The sequence below is a fragment of the Geospiza fortis genome, unplaced genomic scaffold, assembly GCF_000277835.1.
Source record: "Geospiza fortis unplaced genomic scaffold, GeoFor_1.0 scaffold98, whole genome shotgun sequence".
Classification (NCBI taxonomy): Eukaryota; Metazoa; Chordata; class Aves; order Passeriformes; family Thraupidae; genus Geospiza; species Geospiza fortis.
Genome location: NW_005054306.1, coordinates 11,311,504 through 11,333,308, shown reverse-complemented (window position 1 = coordinate 11,333,308; position 21,805 = coordinate 11,311,504). Strand labels below are relative to the sequence as shown.

General features: G+C 39.8%; 1 protein-coding gene across 1 annotated transcript in view; it reads left to right on the top strand.

Annotated features, from left to right (window-relative positions):
- THEMIS (thymocyte selection associated) overlaps positions 1–21,805 on the top strand; it is a 70,847-nt gene that overhangs the window by 11,397 nt on the left and 37,645 nt on the right. Inside the window, 4 exon segments of the mRNA XM_005418472.2 lie at positions 2,011–2,169; positions 9,779–10,237; positions 12,933–13,100; positions 13,103–13,938. Coding sequence (XP_005418529.2) covers positions 2,011–2,169; positions 9,779–10,237; positions 12,933–13,100; positions 13,103–13,938 — 1,622 coding nt within the window.

The window sequence follows — 21,805 nt, the reverse complement described above, 5'->3', positions numbered from 1 at the left end:
CATCCTCTTCAGGGAAGCTAAGGATTTTCTGGTGTCCATCTCAATTGTTGAGAGCATTGCACGAGCAACCAATAGGTTTGTTTGGACATGTATTCACAAAAGAACACACGTATCCAGTTGCTCAGCGTTACTCTCCATCATTCTCCTGTTGTTTTGTGGTGCTCTATTGAGGTTTTGAGTAGGTTTAGGCTAAAACAAGAATAAGTTATGCTCAGACTGGGCTCCCAGTGACTTCTCTTGAGGTCTAGGAGATAGTCAAGCACTTGTCATTTGCGGATGCTGCAGCAGAGTTAATAAATAGATCCTAGACTCAGTAAGTGATGCTTTTTGGCCCAGGCTATATTCAGGACTGGAATTGTTCTTGAATGAACACCAGGAAGAGCAGTTAGCTAATAGTTGGGGTTTTTTGGTATGGCACCTGGGTGGAAAAAAGAAAAAAGGTAAGCTGGTTTTTTTTCTTTTCTCCCCACCATCCCCACCAACTACAAGGAGAGTTGTAAAGAGTGTTACTCTTCAAGGAAGGAAGTTCTGCCAGCAATAATGATATTTCAGTACTGGCCTTCTCAATTATTGATTGTAACTATGTAGCCAGAGATCAAGTTTTAAATATTTCTCATTGCCTGATACCATTCTGCTTACCCAGGTTAAAAAAAAAAAAAAAAAAAAGACGGGACTTTGAACAAGATATATATAACTAAGGGCTTAGAGCAATTGTGTGAAGAAAAAATCTATCTTCTCAGAGGAGATAAAGCAAAGGGCAAAATTAACCCTGAGAACCCTTTGGGGAAGGGAAAAATGGAAATGAGAAAGAAAGTATTTTAAGTAGCTGAACAATATTGATAGGAGAGCAAATAAATACGCTCACCAATGCACTGGGAGTGGAAATGAGATCAATGTTTCTCACGACAAGGGAAATGAAATTTTGAGATGAGATTTCAGAAAGGACATGTCCACATTGCTTTGGGACAGATCTTGGTTAGTTCTTGGGAGGAAATGCACAGAAGAATGGAAGCTAGTATTAAAGTCAACATTTCTGATGTTCTGTGTTCAATGCAATTCTATGTACAAATGGAACACTATGTGTTCACTGCATTGCCTTTATATATAGTTAATTTATCCCATGCCCCAAAGCTTCTGCTAATCTCCTGCAGAGACCAGGAGGAATTTTCCATCTTCTTCATAACTTGACTTTTGAGGTTTTATGGCTTTATTCTTCTCCCTGTGCATCTGATTCTGAAACAGTAAAGGTTGACCACAACTAGAATGGAGAAGGGAGGATTGGTTTTGGTGGGACAAAATGCAGTTCCAGGTTTTGCTGAGGAAGTGCTGAAACACTTGGCTGGATTGCTTTGTTCCTTTTCTCAAAGTTCTGAACATGACAGATAGAAAAGGAATTTTTTGTTGTCAGGTCTGAATCAATATGCTCATTTCAACACGGGACAGGGATTGCCATTGACAACTTGCCAATTTTCCAATTTCTTGTACTTTCTTCAGTTCTTCTGTAACCACAGGAAACTCAGATGCTGGTTGCACTTAGATGTCTCCTGTCATCTCCCTGGGTACCTTCAAGGCTCTGTGGGTTTTTTGTCTCCTGCTCTAGTTTGTTGTTTCCTATGGGGTATGCTATGCCCTGTGCTGCGCAGAGGCACCTGTAGTGCCTGAGATCCACTGCCTGCTGGTTTCAGGAGACAGCTCCTGACAACCCAGGTAATCCTGTGCTCTACCTTGACCTATTCTGGTCTAATAATTTGGAAATATAGATTCTTCAGACCTTGTTCTCCCTGCATGCATTTAAGAACCATGTAAACATAGAGCTGATTGGTCATTGAAGCCACAAGATTGTTTTTCTCATGACCCTGAAGAGGTAAGAGAAAATTAGGCTAATTATCACAAGATAAGTATTATTTCTTATAGTTTATTAATTTTTTTTTCACTTAAAGAGGTAAAGACACATGACAAAGCAAGGAAAAGCTAAATAATGTTTTTCTTTCCTTTTGCATTTCTTTTCAGACTCCATCTATGAGATGTTTGGAAATGAATTCTCCCTCTCAACAGAAGATGTCATTAAAGTTATTGGCTTCAAAATTAATAAACTCATAGCAAGTATCTGTGAGAATAATGAAGTCAGCCAGTTTTCAGCCAAAGTGGAATTACCACTAAATTTTCATGGTATAGTATTTCATGAATACATGTTTTTGAGAAATTATAGCCCTGAGTAATCACCTTTGTTCATTTTACTGATTTGCTGTCTTGATTCATATTTGAGGTTGCAACTCAACTGTCAAGAACACAGTTTTATCAGATGGTACAAGACACAGTCAACTAGTTTTTAAATACCAACTCTCTTACAGTCCTTTCTCAAACCTGGATAGAAGTTATTAATATTATATAAAGTTTTGTTGTAATGCTTTCTACACTTGGAGTCCCTTGGGGTAAGAATTACAACAAAAATCTTCTTTTCGTTTACTTATGACTTTGCCAAACTTTGAGCTGAAATCTTCCTTGTTGTGTTCTTAAACTATGATGTATTTACCATTACTACACCTGTATTTTATTATTATGAGTACAAAATATTTTCAATACTTTGTTTTCAATACTGCTTTTGTTTTATTGATTCATTCTAAGATGGCCAGAGTGGCTTGGAAATGGGATTAGAGGGGCATGGATGTGGTTTTCTGCAATTTGGCATGTGGTACTGACTTGTTGAACCATACTTTCCCTTGAAGTACTTGAACCATATCTATGGTTCAAGATATGATACTTGAACGATATCTTTCCTCTCCATGTTACCTTGTTAAGGAGAGCTGACCAAGTACTGAACCCAGTAGTAGTTCATCATGTGTCATATTTATTAATTTCTGAATTTGGCTCTCATCTCAGTTCCTCCACTGCTAGGGCCCAGCAGCATTGAACCGGGAAGTGAATAAAGCACAGAGGGAGAAGTGTGTCTCCTATGTGAGTATCCCAAGTGTAGGAGGTGGAGGAGACAAACTGTGTTAGGAAAATGGTAGAAGAAGTTTTGATCTCAGAGCAGGACAGAAGGATGCAGATTTTCCATTTAAAGATCAGAGAGTGGAGGCAGGTGTGGGTGGTTTCAGCAGCACAGGAAGACCCCACCCACCCACAAGTTTGCAAGTAGGGCATTTCCTATGCTGGGAGCCTTGCAGGCTGCAGAGGTAATGGGAGCTCCTTGGTGAGAGGAGATGAGCAAGCTGGAGAACTGCATGAGCAGGGCAGTGGGAGTGGGAGTGATTCTGGGGGAGAAGTTGTGGGGCAGACGCCTAAAGGGAACACTGGTACAGAGCACACACAGAACACAACAGACTTCAAGAGTCTGAGATCACGCCCAGGACTCACTTTGGCCATTAGTCTAGCTAATGGACTGAATGAGACTACAGTTTTGTACAAAAAAAAACCCAGCCTAAATATTTAATTAGCACTGTAGTGTACTGAAAGCACATGGGAAATTAAATTGATGCTGCATGGGGAACATAATATGAGTATTTTCTAGTGTTTGCGTGCTTGACTTAATAACCCCATTGATGCTCTTCTAAAGTCTTGCTGAGGATGCCAGAGTGTGCACGTGCGTGTATAGGGTTTAGGTTATGCCAGTATCCAAGCTGGGACGTGCTTTTTCTGCAGAGGGAGACAAGACACACTTATTGAAACAAATGAAATGTAAAAGTCCATGGGAATGAAATGTTTCATCTGAATTCTACAGAAAAAACCTTCTGCTATGCCTTTATTTGCCATCTCTAAAATACAGATTTCTCTCTGAAATAGTTGTGTGTATATAATTCCCCCCCACCCCCCAAATAGATCCTCAATTTACCTTCATGTTTTTCTTATCCTGTGAATCAGAATGGTTTCTATAACCACTTATTAAAAGACTTTTTTGGAATGCCATTTTCAAGCACTAGTAGGGCCCAGACATAGAGATCAAAGACCCTTTAATTATCTGTAGCTATCTAGAGATATTGAAATATGACTCTCCTCTGAACTCTCAAGATACTTGGTATTTTTCTTGTAATCCAAGTTTCTCTGATATTATTAAAATTTCTTCTATCTCTAAAATTCATACACCGATAGAAATATATTCTAAATCTTGATTGGCAGATGAGGTTGAACATCTGAATCCCAAAATATCCAACACAACAGAGTGATAAAAGTAATCCTAAATTTATTAATGTTGAAGGTCCCAACTGTTAGAACAGAAAGACTTGTGATTTCAAATGCTTGAACCTGGTGAATTGGGATTTATTTGCATTCAAGTGATCAGTTTTACAACCTGGCATTTGGATGCTGTTGCCCTGCTAAGCACATTTTCAAATTCGATCTAATCACTACAATTTTCATGCATAGCTATGAACTCTCCCAAACAGTGTTCTAGAAAACTGGGTTATTTCACTTGAAAAATAAATTCAGAGTTCATTTTGCTGAAATTTATCATTATTATCCTCCACATGATGGGTATTACTGAACAGCAGCACTGAAGAGGGGCATAATGACACTTCTTATTAGCCCAACAGGGAGCACCACTTTCCTGTTTTTCTCTGTATACGTGCTCTTATGTATTCAAGAGCTATTTGATAAGACATAAATTTGTCATTTCTCTAGTTTAGTTCTTAGCTGATGAATGATTCTGCTCTGCAGAGTCAAAATTTCCCAGTCTCTTGCTCTTTCTTGACCTTTTCCCTTTTCACTTTATTACATACACGTTCTAAGATCTAACTGAAACACTGTACATGAAACATGGCTTGCCCCCATCTCTTGAACGAAGCACAGAACTGAATTGCAGATGATCTTTTTCACGCCACCTTTGACTTAATTCAATAAAAATATCCACAGGTCTCCAGGAAGTTGACCCTGTATTTACATTGTATGTACAGTGCTCTCTTGCCAGCGCTAATGCAAAGAGATCATTTGCTTTGATGCTCTTTTCTATTTCCTTTGCCATGAGCTCTTTTGCATGCCATGGGCTCATGTATCCTTTCACTGCGCGCATACTGGCATGAATGAGCAATGCTCCTATTTAGGTTACTCTGGGGATAGCCGCTCTGAGAGTGAAGAGCTGGGCTCATTGATCTTAAATGAGCCCTAGTCTCTGTCTTTCTGAACGTATTTGCAGTCTTCAGAACTCCTTTTTTTCTTCTGAGATCCTTGATAAAGGCCTAATCTGCCCTTTGCATTAGACAAACCGCTGCAACCGCAAGTTCACTATCTGTGTTATTTCTTTTATCCTCATTCTAATTTGTTCTTTTTCATGCCTCAGAGGACCGGGCTATTCTTTGTGTGCTCATACACTGGGTAAAATAATAGAAGTCTGCTCTTACTCTAGACACTTCAATGACTAAATCTAACCACATTTTGAACTACAATTTTCGCTACTAGCAAATTAACAGACAGGTAATTTGCACAACAGCTGAATTGTTTGCCAGCACAAATGATTACATTTCATTCTGTTGTATTCCTTCTTCTGCAAAAAACATTACTGGACTGCCTCTGTTCTCATGAGGTCCCTGGCTGTTGCTGCTGCTCATTCCTGTGTAGTCTGACAGACACAGAGCTGAGCATGACTTTGAGTACTCATCTGCAAGGCAAAAGACAGGAGACTTGTCAGTGACCACAAAACACATCCATGGAAGAATGGGGTTGGGCTTTAAAATGCTCATCTCTGTAGTAGGTGAGGAAGAGGTGGCTTTTGGGACGGGATGAGAGGAGGAGGATGCTGAAGCAGAAGCGGTAGTAAGTGGGTATTGGAGGTGTGGGAAAAGAGGAATAGCAATTAAGTCATCTCCAGAGAAGGTAGAAACTGGACTCTTCCCAACCTTACTTGGGGAACAGAAACTGCTAGTCTGGGACAGATGATTTGTTCTGCTCTTCTTTTTTCTTGAAGGCTGCTTGCTACTCTACTAGGCATGCCTAACTATTGGTTTTCTCAGCTTTCTGTGGGGGAAAGAGAGTAAAATACTCCCTTTCTTCAGGAGTCTAATTAAGACTGGAAATAGGAATCCTCTGGCTATGTTTTCTCTCCCATACCAGTGAAATAATTTTCTCCGATTTTCAAATTCTCTCTGTGTCAACTTCTTGAAAAGATGGGCTGATGAGGTTTGGGGCTTACTAATCATTCATTGTATTATGTCTAGGCAGACTTCACCTAGTGAAATGTCACAGAGGGTTCTTAGAATGGAATGATTACATTTTCCCGTAGTATTATTACATATGTCTACAGTTCTTCTTATATGACTGTTTTATTTTCCCTTAAACCATTGGACACAAGTGCAGTTTGGTTGTAGACCAGATTGCATTTAGAAAGTAAATCTATAGGAGCAAGAATGCCAGATCTTGATAAACCAGATGGACTTTTTTCCAAATTTGTTATTTCCATCTGTCTTTCCCTCTTACAGTCCACCAAGATCTCTTGGGAAAGTCTAAGTGAATTTGATTCAGTCATTTTACGGTTTGTGAAAAAGTATAAAAATATTTTTGTTTGACCTCGAAATGTCCAAATTTTAGCATCTCAAACTTACCATATGTCTCCTCCTCCTGGAGGTTTCCTTGTTATCTTCGATTTGGAAAACATTTGTTTTTGCAATTTGATTCACAGTGATTTTAATAAGGCTCTGAATTGTTCCAGATAATATTGTTTGGTGTTTTTTGTGGTTTTGTTTTGGTTTTTACATATATACAATATCAAGGGTAGCATTTATGAGAGGATACCATGGCAGAATATGGCAGTGACTTCTACCCAACATACCAAAACAGCCTTTTATATGTTTACCTATGTTCTATGTAGAGAGAAACATATGGAACTTTGCATGTTCATAGCCACTCAGAGGTGGCTGTTAGGTCATGTCAGGAGTCTTATCAATACAGAAGCTAAGTATGCAAGGCCACATGGCTCTTCTCTTGCCTAAGCAAGCATTCTGTCACCAAAATTATGAAAGCCACCAGAACAGAAGACAAACATTCTTCTGCTCCCATCCTTGACAAAGCCAGTCTGCCTGGGCCAAGGGGTTAATCATGTGTCTAGTTCTGCATAAAATCTGATAATTATGCTTCCATATGACACCTACTTTCCAGCCTGGGATGTTCATCGGTCTGTTGCTGAAATAGTTGCCTTCCAAATAACTTTGTAGTCCCAGCAAAATTAGTAGCCTCAGACTATTGTCAAACTCATAGAAGAGAAGAATGTTCCTTGTACCTGTACCTTGCCAAATATTTTCAACTGGAAGTTTTTAACACAGTTTATGGAGGCTTTTCAATGTAATTCAGGGGAATTTGTGGGGGGCATACACTTGCTCCTGTTTTACAGATGGGTAAGCATAGTTACTGCCTTTGGGACACATCATAAGTACTTTGAATATCCTTTTTAATGAAAAATATTCCTATTTGTTTTCTCCCAGCACTGCCAAGAGATGATACCCATCTTGTCCTTGCAAAGCGTGATACTAGAACACTGTTTGTCTTTTCCACAGTTTCAGTTTGTCACTGGTGCCTTGTCACAGTGATACTTTCTAAGTGCTGGTGAATCTGTTTGTGTTGATCTGCAGTGACATGCTCCGGTGGTGATTAGGACTGTGGTAGATAATTTCCTTGCTAATAACTGTGTTAAATATGGCAACGATAAACATTGCAAACATCAGTGGGAGAGAAAAGTGTGTTCAAGTTGTACTTTGTACATTCATGCATGTGCCCTCCTTGCAGCCCAGGAAAAAGCCTGGAGGTTTTCCTGCAGGTTTTTCTGCAGTGAGGACACATATGTAGAGGATGCACTGACACAAGGCTACTGACTTCACACAGGAAAAGTTGGCTGACGTACAGACAATTGTGAAGGCACAGAACTACAGAAATAAGTGACATTGCCACAACTGGTGACTACTTCTGCATCAGATCAAAGAGGTTATTACTGCTTAGGCTGCTGACAGACCCTCAGAGATGTTCGTTCCCAGAGTTACTAGTGGCCGCATGGGACACACAGAACCAAATATGCCCAATCTGTTGATGAATTCAGTTAAAAGCTACTCAACAGACAGAATCTTAATTATGTCTCCTTTAACAAGAGTGGTGCTAAAGTTACAAAGTGAAAGTATGGGGGTTTGCTACTATAAAGAATCACAGCAATCCTGTAGCCAGAACCACCCCCCTCCAAAAAACAAAAAAAAATTTTAAAGGCTGTTGTGATAGATATCCATTTAAAGAAATACAATCTTAGGGACATCCTGATACCATGCAGGGCCTTCAGTTGTGTTGATTATGGTCAGTAATGAAAGTCAGTAAGGGAAAAACTTTGGAAGAAATTAAGAAATTTGCTTATTTTTAAGAGAAGCAATATCCCCTGATCCAATTTGTTAAACAATCCCACAATCGGGTGGTCTAGTGAAGGAAATGAGTATCTTCCCAAGACCCAACAGCAACTGTGTGGTCTGTGTGGTAGCATCTCACCTTACTGAAATCTAGGTATCTGCTGGGACATCCTGCACTTGGCTGAGGACAATTGGGTAGGATATTTAAAATCTTTCAGACATGGCTTAAACTACTCATGGGATTTGGAGCTGCCATAAAAGTGTCTTTAGTGGTACCAACCAGGCTCTTTGATACCTCATCCCATGCTTCCTCCTTAGCAGCCAAAATGGGAGTATACCTTTACCACAAAGTGCCCTCTCTGCGGTCCAGAGGAGTCAATAGCATGGGGGAGAGAGTCCATAGGATTTTTGCTGGTTGGCTTTGGCAGACAAAGGGAGAAAAGGCACAGTGTCTCCCATGGAGCTTGGCTTCTTTGTCACTGTAGCTGTAGCTACTGGTTTGTTTGTGACTGGCAGACTTGGCCTAGAAATATCCTTTATTCTCACCTATATTCACTCAAAAGCAAGTCTTTGTCAATGTCTGTCTTAGGAAGCTACACTGCAATTCCATATGGCAGCATTCACAATTGTGCCACGCCTTGTAAGGAAGACAGCTGAATCACACAGTTCAGCTAAGACCTGCTTTTTAGTCCTCTCAACCCTCCAGTTCATCTTCCTTTATGAAAACCCTCACGCAAATATAGAAATGTACACATTTTTCTTGCAATGGAAACTCCTAATGAGACAGATCCAAAGGGCATGATTAACATGAAGTAATAATGTCCCTAGGAGATTGGGAAGCTCAGATACAGCTTCTGCCTTGCAGAACTTCAGCATTTTAATTGCCTAGTGATGGCTGGAGTGCTACAACACCCAGACTTTGAATTAATCCAGCTGGTGGACTGGGCTGTCAGATACACTAAAATCTATTTGCTCTTTCTTATCTGTAGGTGCTACTCTTTCATTTGGGATGTATCTTTAAACACACTTGGTCTAGGAATTCCCAGTCTGTGTGTGGAAGGTTACATAGTACTGATGTTTAGACAAGAAATTTATCCTGCATGAACTAATCACATTAATGCTATGTTTCCTCACACCACATCTGCATTTCAAAGGCTGGTTTCCTGAGAAGACAAATAGGAATTTAGGATAATTTTTCTTTTTTCTGCAGCAATGAAAAATTTTACTGTGGACTAAGAATACTGGATGTCTGAAATTAGATACACATCAGAAAGGGTTAATTCCAGTTGTCTATATGTTGTACCAGCTGATATTACCTCTATAGAGTCGTATTTTTAGCAATTGAGCTATCACCTATGAATTATTTGATTTGCTTTGCTCTCCATTTTCATAACATTCACAGTCTAAAATCTGGCATGACTTTCTTTGTCAGAAATATTTCCCTTTTTATAATGCAAGTTTTCTGTTCTTAGGTCTTTATAAGGTTGTGGCAGATAAGGCTCCATATGTCAGCATTGAAGAAATTGCAAGAAAAGTCTCTATTGGGTCAACAAGGTTTGGCCATCCTTCTTTCTACAGTGCCAAGGATATAAAATTGGAAAATTTCACTATCAAACATGATGAGCAGATCACCTTCAACTCAGTGGAAGAGGTCCGTGGAATGATGGCTGTGAACTGTGTCGTGGTCAGAAATAACCAGTCTTTTTCCTTTACTTTGCCCCTTTCACAAGAAGGAGAATTCTATGAGTGTGAAGATGACCAGATATACACCTTAAAAGAGATTGCAGAATGGAAAATCCCTAAGGGTAGAAACCGGATTGTTAAACTTTCCACTACTTTACATACTTGGGACTCCTCTAGTCCACTTCCTGAGAATTTTGATGGCTGTTTGATTCTCATGCCTGTCTATGAAGTGCAAGCAGTAATGAAATGTAAGTAGGAATTAAGAATTAAAATCTGTGTTCTGTTCAACTTGGTGTAGCAAATTCCAAAATACCCTTAAATACACAACATTTTCTTAAACTAGCCATGAAAGATTCAGTTTGTTAAAAATTCCTTATCCATATTTGCCACTAATGTTATTTTCAAGAGGAAGAAAGATAAAAATAATATATTTTTAGTATATCTTTATCATCTGTTAGTTCAGATTATTACCTTGCATTTCTTTCTGTTGCTATTTTGTTGATCACTACAATTAAATCCTCACTGAAAATGTATTGCATAGTAAAAAGGTTGAGTTTAGGAATTCTGTTCAGTTCCCAGATTCTCTTTCTTTGTGTCTTAGTCTTCAGCCATGGAGAAGGCACTTGATGGCTTCATATGGCTATGTCTAGGAGGTAGAAAAAGAAAAAAAACTATTGTACATGTTGCAATACACTTAATTGCCATTTAATTTTCAGAATGAGGATGTTAGAGAAAGGAAAATCATATCATTTTATTCTGTTGCAGCAACGAATATCAACTGAATATAAACACAAAAACTCATGGACAATTTCTGAAACCTGTAGGTTTGAGGAAACAGAAAGATTAGAAAACCAGTACCTTTAAAAGTTTATACTCTGAGGTTTTATTTTAAAAAATTCCAAAATATTTATGACACTAGTTGTTCCACCAAAACCTTGATACATCTGGGTTCTGATTGCAGGATAGTAGCTTAGCTTTTGAGAAGGTTTTTCTGCTTGTTGCATTCACTAGAAGCAAACCAATGAGCTCCATATAAATTGAATCCTAACAGAAGTATGGCTTCATGAGGATATTAAGCAAGAAGTCTTTTCACAATTGAGCATTTCTCTGTTGAATTATGTAAGCAAATGGACAAAAGAGAAAGCAATAAATGCAGGCAGAGATTGTTAACACAGTATACCATAGTCATTGTATGCTTATCATAAGACATTCAGCTATGCTTGCTATGTGATTTAATGTGTGAGTTTGGAAAATAGAACTTCACAAGATAAAGCAACTGTAATGTAAAAGTAAATGTAAAAGTAATGTTTGCTGTAACTCTAGCTAGATTCAAGGATCTAGCTCATCTCCTGAAGCTCAATTAACTCAGGTTTATTGGTATATCCACTAAGATATATGTGCAGAATCAGTAGGAATTTAATGCCCCTGAAAATCTTCAGAAGATTCAGAAATATTTGGTATTCATTTGTCTTCCAAGCAGTTATTCCAATCAGGATTGTATTTGCTGTTTTTATTTTAAATTTCATTGTGTTCTCAACATTTAAGAAGCATTGCATATGTCCTAAATATCCATTTAATACAAACTGGAAAAGTAGGCTTTACGGTACATGAATAACTACTTTCTTGTGGACCATGAAGAATGGATTTTCACCATTTTTAGGAGAACTATAAATAGACACAAGATTAATTAGGACAATTACTATCCACTCTAAAAAAAAGATTCCTGATAACTGGGATAACTGATTACATTTTCACAGGCGGTGAGTAGGAATCCTCTATATGTCTCATTATTAATAATGAACAAGATGTGTGTGTGGAACTTGCACAAATGCTCATAGAAAGTTTCATTTTCACCAGTCATTTTCCTTTGTTGACTTTCCCTTGTGGTGCTCAGGATGTCTATCATCTCAAGGTGTCAATGTGACAAAAGCAGAGTTAGAACAAACAGACCCCAAATCACTGTCATAGAACTCCGTCATATAAAATAAATCCAATACCACCTTTTCAGTATAAAATATTGGTATGTCCTGCTACAAGGAAGTGTGAATCCAGTATATACTATCCATTTGTGTAGGTCTATGCAGAATAAATCTTATTGAAGAGAGTCATTAAGTATTATTTGCTTGTTAAATTTTACTGCCTTGGTCAGTGATCTGCGGTGTCACTGACTTGGAGCCAAATTCTTAAACAAGCCTTAATTACATAGTTAGCTCTGTTCTTGGAAGTTTTGCATTCAAAATTTTGCAAGTTCAGTTGTGGTAAAAGAGCTGTTGTTCCCTGTCAGGTTGTTAAATTCACTGGCTCAGTTCTGATAGTGAATAAAACCAGGTGATGCAGAAAAAGATGCAACAGTTCCAGAGAGGAACATAATATGAAAATGTCTTAATTCATAAAAATAACTTACTCTTAGTTATACAAATACTTTGCCATTTTGTTAAGTGACAAATGTTTTAATTATTCTTATAAATATCAAAATACCTTTTTTCTCCCAGTCTGGCTATAGCAGCAACGTGTTGTTAATGGATCCAAATGCTATTTATTTCTTAAAAATGTTTTCCCACTCATTTCTTTAGAGAAACTCTAAGCCACTATGTAATAAAAAAATAAAAATACAGTTTGCACCCAAGAGTTTGAGAAGATAAAGAACTGATTAAACTTGAAGGTATTGTGGGGGAATAGTGAACTAGCCTTTTCTTTTTCTTAAAATTTTGTTCACTTGCACACCTTATTGTCTCTCTTCATTTGTGTGGTCTCATGCACATCTGATAACCACATCTCTCAAATTACAACAATTAGACTTTGGCTGGCCCAGTTAGTAGTGCACATTTACACATGGACATGCATGCCTCGGGGAAGGTACTTTTGGTATCTGGCAACAGGATGTGTATTTTATTTCAATGTCAGTTTGAAAACAAAACCCAATATATTTCTCTTTCTTTTCAGTTCGAAAGGACATAATTCATATCCTCTCAGATCTGGATGTTGAGGTCAAGGATGTAACAGACCATTATGATATTAGCTCTTTCCTTCAGCCACTTTCTTTGGAAGATATATTTGAGACAACAAGTAAAGAATTTCCTATGGTTGCTCAGATAATGGAAGGGCCTTCGGGAAGATTGTCATCTACAAAAAGTACCAGGCAGCAAGAATCCTAGCCTCTGAGATGAGAAGTGATTCCTCCAAAAGACATTATTTAATCCCTATGAGCTACAAAGGAAAGTTCAAGAGAAGACCTCGGGAGTTTCCAACTGCCTATGACTTAGAGATAGTGAGAAATGAAAAAGAACACCTTCATGTTGTAGCAACTAAAGCCTTTACTTCCCCTCATAAAGAGCTTTTTTCTGTTTCAGTTGGAGATCAATTTCTAGTTCAGCAATGCCAGACTAGTGAAGTTCTATATGAGGGAGGAAAGAAACTCATAGATGTTTTAGCTTGTGAGCAAATACTAAGTGATTCATATAAAAAAGTGCTCCTCCCTATGTACATGGAAGGTGGCTTTGTGGAAGTGGTTCATGACAAGAAACAGTACCACCTCTCTGAGATTTGCAAAGAATTCCATTTGCCTTTTAATGTCAAAGTGTCCGTCAGGGACCTTTCCATTGAAAAAGATGTCTTGGCTGCTGCTCCTGGTCTGCAGTTTGAAGAAGAAATCACAGACTCTTACTTGCTGATCAGTAGTGCCAGCAGTCCAGTGGAGAGCTGGGAGATTCCTGTGTATCGCTTAAACATGTTGGTCCATTTGCTCAGCAAAGATGTCCAGACAATTGCACCGCCTGTGACGAGGACAACAGTGGAAGAGGTCAGCGAAGAGGAATACTATATGTTGAGAAGATATGAAAACCTAACCCTTCATCCACCACCCAGGCCTCCCAAAAAGCCAACAACAGCACCACCACCTACTTTTGCAGTGCCTAAGCAAGATGTGTCTGATGTACTACAGGCTCCAAAGGTAAGGTATCCCATCTTGTCTTTGAATGTCTTACAACCACAGGTCATGTTCTGTGGGTTTAAAGTCTTCATTTCACTGTTGCATCCTTATGCCATGTACACAGATGGCTCTCAGCTCCCTGTAATGGGCAAATTAGCAATTACAGACAGGAATGGCTAAAATCTCCAGTGTGTGTTAATTGATCCATGAAAAACAACAAAACCATGCCGACTCACAGCAGAAACCTTGGCTGTATAATTTTGCATGGATAATCCTTTACTGCACCATTGTAAAAGTGAAGGGAGGGATTTGAAGTGCCTGTATTTAAATCTTTATTAAGGGGAAGCATATGTTTTCGTGATGTAAAGATAATTTTGCTCAGCTGGAAATTGTGGAATTAAATTCACAGAGAGACAGGTTGTATTGAAATTCTTGAATTCACTGTTTTGCACTCACCCAAGTGGGAAATAGGTTTGGAATTAAAAAAAAAAAAAAAAAGAAGCAGTTCTTTTTCTTTTAGAATAGAAGCTGATATTAAAATAGAAGAGCCCCTTCCAGGACAATTTTCTTGATGTTTAACTAACTAAGACAATGCATTTGTTCATTAATCTTTGTGTTGGGTCTGGCTGAGGTGCAGTTGATTTTCTTCACATCAGTCTGTGAAGTAGTTTTTGGATTTTAGATTTAATCAGGGCTCATAACACACCAATCTTTTGGCTGTTTTACAGCCATGCACCCACAGTGTCAAGGCCTTCTTGATTTCCCAGGCTCCCCCATGGAAGTTCATTGGGGTTGGGCAAGAAGTTGGGAGAGGACGTATATGGGGGAGCTGACCCCAGTTGACTAAAGGGATATTCCATTACACATAATGCTGTGTTCAGCAATAAAAACTGAGGGGGTGATTTGCCTAGGAAGGCAACCATAACTCAGAGACTGGTTGGTCAGCAGTCTGCTTGTGGGAGGTGGTGAGGGACTGCCTTTGCATCGCTGCTTTGGGGGTTTTTCCCCCTCTTTTCTTCATTTATTAAGCCATCTTTGTCTGAACCCACAAGTTTTCCTACTCTTGCTCTTACCATTCTCTCTCCTGATGAGATCATCATCCTGATGTCAGGGTGGACTGAGCACCCTATATTGTGATTGCTATGCTTTAAATAAAATGTAACTCATGTTATTATATTTTGGGGGATTCAGAGGGAGGTTTTTTTTTGTGTGTTGGTATGAAACTGAAGTTGAATTGTAGCCTTTGATAGGGCAGTGTTTGTGAGTACCTCTCTTTGCCTGCTGCTTCTCTCTTTCTTCAATTCCAAGACCACATTCAGGCCCAAAACTCCACATAGAACCTGGGAGATGGTTACAACAGTCTATAGGAGGATTGAATGCATAAGGTGGCTCCCTAAGATAAGGGTACTACCAAAAAAATGATGTTTCATTTTCTCCTGTCTTTACTGCAGACATGTCTTTTCTTCTAATTTTTACAATGAACATTAAGAGGCTTAAATAAGACATCCTGTTGTGCAAGGAAGGATACATGAGAAACTTGTCCATGGAGCTCACAGGCCAGCAATCATCCTGGTGCTGGCCAGGGGTAAAGAAGTGGGGGAAAATTCCCTAAAGCTGTGTTTCTGGTCAATCTGTACCCTTGTCAGAAGGATTCAGGCCTCCTGCAGTTACTGATGGCTGTGTGTGCGGAAAAGCAGGTGGATGCTGACTCCTGCTCAGGCTCATGCAGAAGATAACATTTTTCTAAAGTGAGAAGAGAGTGGTAAGGGTAGAGGAGGGATGAGCTGAGGTTCTTTTGCACGTTCATGAGTGAGAGCAACTTTAGACTGCAGCTCTCCAGACAGAGGAGATAAATTAAATGCTATTTAAGAAGACCGTTTTTAATTTTTTGAGGGGCCTTTTTTGCCTTTTATAAATAAATAATAAACTGCAGTCAGAATGCTTGGAGTTATGCATATTGTAAATCTCCTCCTCTGGGAGGTGAAAAAAGTAGAGATCCTTATTGACTAGATTAAACATCCTGAGCTGTAACATATTGTGTTTAAAGTCACACAGAATGCATTATCTTTTCTATCCTGAGCACCATGAGTCCTCTGAGAGGACGTGGATGGTAGCAGCTAGGCTCTGCCTTGGCCCCTGTGCAGCACTAGGGGACATTGTGGGTTTTTTTCAAATGTATCAGGAATGTCTGAGGGTTCAGAAAGTCAGAAACTGTGACAAACTGATAAATAGCCATCTTTGCATATTTTGTGACTATGCATAGGCTTATTTGCATAAATAACAGATGAGCATCCTAATGAGCTGAACTTAAGCCTGACAAGGTGGCAGCCTGGGATAAGCTTTAGTGCTGCATGAGTTGCCACGCTGCTCCTGCAGGCAGCTCCCTGCCTGGTGCTTGGGGAGTTCTGGCTGCTTGCTGGAGACTCGTGAATGGTTTCCTTGCACATCAGTTGGGAAGCTCTGCTTGGTTTGGAGCTCCAGGATAAAATGCTGCTGCTGCTGCTGCTGCATGGGTCCACAGAAGACTAAGATCTGCCTGGTTTTTGCCAATACCTGAGGATTATCTGCAAGCATGGATCACTTTATCTACAGCTTGTGCTTTGATCACCTCAGCTTGCAGCAAGGCTGTGAGGGCAGAGAGGCTCCAGCTGTCTCTTCCTGCTGTTCTCTGACCTTGGTAAGGAAACTCTGGGCCCAAGAGCAGGGCTGCCATGCTTCACTGCATACTTTTGGTCATGTGAGTCACTGGTTTGTATGAGATTGGCATCCAGTGTGGACTGGAACATCAGATGAGAGTGAGAACTGCCTCTGCTTGTGTGCAAGGTGCAATGCTGCACAGACATGGATGTCTGCACAGTTCAGCAAAGTCCAGAGACAGCAGATGAATTCTCAAACATGATACAGCTGCACGAACTAAGCATTGTGCCCAGTCTCTTTACAGGGCTAAATAAGTTGGCTCAGCTTCTGCTGATACAGCTTTCACTTCCACAACCTGGGATCTCTCCTCTCCCCTCTACAGAACTGCACAGACCTTCCCTTTCCCTCTCATACGAACATTTTGTTTTGTATTACTTGCTAATTGAATTAAAAAAGACAACCCCCAAGAAAATGCGCGCAAACTAAACAAATGAAAAAAATAGCTGGTATTGAATGATGAAAATAATCTTACACTTTATACAGCAGATATCTATCTGATATTCCTAGCCTATAACAGGTATTTATTATTGGTAATAGCCAATACCTCCACCCACAAGCACCCCCAGCTGAGGACAGGAATGACATAACAGCTTGTACCCTTTGTCTCATGGTAAAATGTGTTATAAAATTCACCAGAAATCTACATTGTCTTTGCTAGAATCATTGGAATGAATTTCAGAGAGGGCTTTAACTGACATGTAGAATTAAACCGTCATTCAGTTCCTGGTGTGTGAGCTTATCTAGAAAGTGAGAATGAAACCCTAGAAGTTAATGTTACTGATTCAACAATAGTGCATCTCACCTTTTTGCCAAGTGGTTCCTGGAGAGAAGTTCCTGTGGGAGTACTCAGTCAGGACCTCACTTTCTAGAAATGAAAATTCATGTAAAGGGAATAACACAGATTTATCTGGTTTTTTCCACACATTAGAAACATCACTGCAAATATGAAAAACCAAGATTTCACTTGGTAAATTCCTTTAAAATAGTTTTCTAAAATTTTCATTTTTACCTGCTCGGAAACCCACTGTTTCCTTCCCTTCAAGAGGATTCAAGCAGCAAAAGTTTTCTAGCTTTCTCTTTGCCTGTCAGTTCAAGCAGTAAATATCCTAAACATTTAAGAAGGTGTTAATCTATGTCCCTCAGTGCTTTGGTATTAAATTGAAACAAAGGATCCATGCCAAATATTGCTAAATGGAATCTTAATCAATGCATGGAAAGCCACAATTTAGCCTTGTACTCCTAAGACCATAAGGGCATTGCTGAAGGGACAAAAAAGGCAGTATTTCACACCTGATAAGGAGTAAGAGAGGTTAGCTCCATCCAATGCTGTTATCAATGGTCTGCTTAGTCATGTATCTAACTTGAGCAGCAGTAAAATCAGTAAAATATCCACCAACTGGATTGCTGCTAAATAACTTTATGAATGTGGAACTGGAAAAGTCAGTCACAAGCAGTAATCTGCTCATCTCTGGCAAGAAAGCTGAGAGAATTCCAGCCAAGGAAACTGGAATTTAATAAAATAGGAGCATCAGGGCATGATAGTTAATCGTCATTTTGTGTTAAGGTCCATTATCCTTTCAAAAGTCATTACAGTGCTAAGATACCAAGAACTTTCTTGCTTTCTTGCTTTTTATTTCAAAATTAAAATGAAAGAAAAATTATCACTTCCATCTGGCTTTGCAGTTCTACAAACTGAGCTATCGAAATCTGCCATTAACATATTTATCGCATCTGTCTTCACAGCAAAATGAAGACTTATCTGGAATTAAGTTGATAAGACATAAGCTGCATTTCTCAGCAAATGAGTTTTCCTGTACTGTCTCCTTTCCTTCCTCATAAGTATTTCTTTTCTGCTTCCAGAGCATTTTTCACATTTTTGGCTCCTTTATAGAGTAGATTTAACACAAATATTTCTGCTGTGTAGCAAGAAAGTAACCTTCCTAAACAAAAACATACTAGAAAATGCACACTGCACAGCCAGGAAAGAATAGGCAAGAACAGACTTCAGGAATTAACAATCTTTTGGCTCTAGAAATCTAGAAATGAGGAAGAAAAAAGAGGTTCATTAGTGGATGCAGAAATGTGCATATGCAAACATAAGGAGGAGGGTTTCTCTCTGACATGTGCGGAATTGTGGTTGCTGATGCTGCACCTGTGCTTCCTCTTCCTCTCTTTTTTCTTGTCCCCACAGAAGAGGATGTTTCCCACTCCCTGGAATCTCACTTTCCACCCTCTCTTTCCCCCTCCTTCCCCACATCCTATCTATTGTTTCTCCCTATCATTTTCCAGTAGCTTTGTAAATAACGTGAAGGCTGCAAGTACAGCTCTACAAATTGAGGACCACCCCATACTGTCATTGTGGCCAATTTCCTAAAGTGTCTCAAAATCCTATCCCCACTCAGCCTCACCTGGTGAATCAGACCCCAATTCCCTCCAAGTCCTTGTGCTGCAGCTTCTCACTTCTCCAAGAGCCGCGTTCACACTGTGCCATGGGTTCCTTTCCCTCCTAAAACCCATCCTGTGACAGACATGTCTGATTTCCCCCAGACAGGTGTGTTTGGGTGCCCCCATGCTGCACTTTTCAAGTGCCTTTCACCCCACCCCTAACCTATATGATATTGGTTCCCCAGTCCCCTGTGCTTCTTTCAACAGGCTTGCATTTTCCTGTCCTCGCTTCTTCCCAACACGTCTCCCTCTTCTTGCTCTTGTCTTATGCCGTGAGCTGAAGCCAAGGTCATAGGCACAAAGGAATGGGAGCTGCAGGCACATCTCAGGTTACACACAGGCTTTTGTTGCCTTCCCCAGCAGCATGCATTCCAAACCTCAGCACGGGATCGGTCTCCTACTCAGATCTTAGGGCAAAGCAGCATGTAGGGGCCAACAAGTGTTGAGCACTTTGATTTTCTTGTTGGCTGGACAGTCCAAGCTGAAGGATTTTATATTGATGCAGATATCCTTGTAGCTGTGTTTGGATCTGAGGGCCTGTAACCATTTTCTGGAAAGCCTATCCACATCCTCATACTATGCTGGGCTGAAGTCTACACATGTGCCATCCCATTTCACCTCCTGGGGTTTTCTGCAGAAGAAACCAAGCAGTGCTGGCTGGAGACCAGGACTGCTGGGTGCCCTATGGACTCTGAATGAACCAACTGGAAGGGGTTGGAGGAACTGGAAACCTTAAAGCCCAAGCTAATGGAGGACTGGAATTTTCCTGATACTCTCAGTACTCTCTTTTCCTTTTTAAAAATACCAAAAGCTTAAAATTTCCACAGAGAATAGTCAAGTCTGCAGTAGGCAGACTTACTGTGGTTTGATGTTAGTCTCAAATCTGAAATACAGTGGGGAAGATATCACTGTGCCTGCCAGAAGGACAGACAGTATAATTGCCTGAAGAAACAGCAGGGCAATCTGAGGTGTAAGTCTCACTGCAGAAAGGCATTAGTGATACAGGAAATGCTGATATAGTACATGGAATTAAGGAAGGTACAGATGAACATTTGGATATGCTGACTGATGAAAATGCCAACTGGTTAAAAGCAAATTGCTTAATTTAGAGCTAAAAATTAATTACTTGCAGAACAAAGAGAAAAGAAATATAAAAATAAAGAGGATGCCCAGAAGAAATAAAAACTTGAATCACATGAAAATATGGAACCCTTGATAAGAAGGAAAATCCTGAACAGAGTGTGTGAGGCAAAAGCCATTGATGTCAGTAAGGAAAGAACTGGCTGGCACATTTTTTTTTCCTGTCTCACAGAAAGCACATAACATAATAAAACACACAGCATAAAAAGATCATATAATTATGTATAATTCTAAAGCAGGACAAAAAAAAAAGTGGAAGAATTAATCTAAAATTTGAGGAATGACTGCAGCAGAATAGAAAATAGAATTTGGGGAGTGAGGGCACAGAAATGTCTTTTTTCTCAACTGGGGTTCCAAGAAGCCTGACTTCACTCAAAGCTGATCTGCAGGCTGCATTTTACTGTTTTGTTCTTCTCCTCACAGCATGAAAATTGGAAAATTAAGTTTGTAGACATCTAGCTGTTGATGCACCAGCTGTTATGGACTATATTTTGGACTTCTGTTTGGAAATCACTAAAGACTTTTCCAGTTTAAAATGTCCAGAGATAATCTAAAGCCCAGCAAATTTCCAGCAGGAAGTACAGTCCCCATACTCCTGCAATGCCTGTCTGCAGCAGTAGAGGTGACCAGGCAGGCAGCTCCCCAGAATGCCACAGAGCAGCTGCCAGGGCTCTGGACAGCTCCCGAGCTCTCTGACTCTATCCCTGCTCAAACACCTTCAGGAACTTTCCTGGGCTCTGAAGGCCAGCTCGCCTGGGGTGGCTGGTGTTGTGGTGCTGTGAGGGTCCCCAGGACAAGGTGAGAGATGAGAATTTGACCCCAAGTTCTCTGAAGACTGATTTATTATTTTATGATATTATATTAAAAGAAATTATATACTAAAAGTATACTAAAGGAAGAGAAAGGAGACATCAGAAGGCTAGTCAAGAATGAATAATAAAAACCTGTGACTGACCAGAGTCTTGACACAGCTGGACTGGGATGGGTCATTAAATAAAAACAATTCACATGCTGGATAAACAATTCTCCAAATCACATTCCAAAGCAGCAAAACAGGGAGAAGCTGAAGCTTCCCAGCTTCCCAGGAGAAGAAATCCTGGCAAAGGGATTTTTCATAAAATATTACGGTGACAGGCTGCTGTCCCTGCTAGCAACCCTTTGGACTCTTTATTTGTGGGAATGGGCCTTGGGGTACTCTAACCACCAGATGAGGCCTGGGAACTGTGTGGAAAGAGGTAGTTGGCACAGGTTGAAATGAAATCCAGTGATGTTTTCCAGGCACTGTGTAATCAACTAGTGTTGATAGAGCCACTGCTAAAAAACTATGGGGAAAAAAAAAGAAAAAGAAGGAGCTTCACTAAAGTCACTTCAGTGTTGTATATGGTCAGTGTAAGGGACAGCACTGACATTGCCCATTCACATTATGCATTCTTTCATGAAATTCAAGATTTGGCAGTACTGTCAGCTGAGCATTCTGGTAATGAAGGCATCCCAGCAGGTTGGGATTATGCTTTGAAATATATGCCCCATGACAAGAAATGAGAAAGTTGCTGTCAGTGTGAGAGCAGGGTCACATCCTAAAACACCTGTAGCCATGGTTCATATT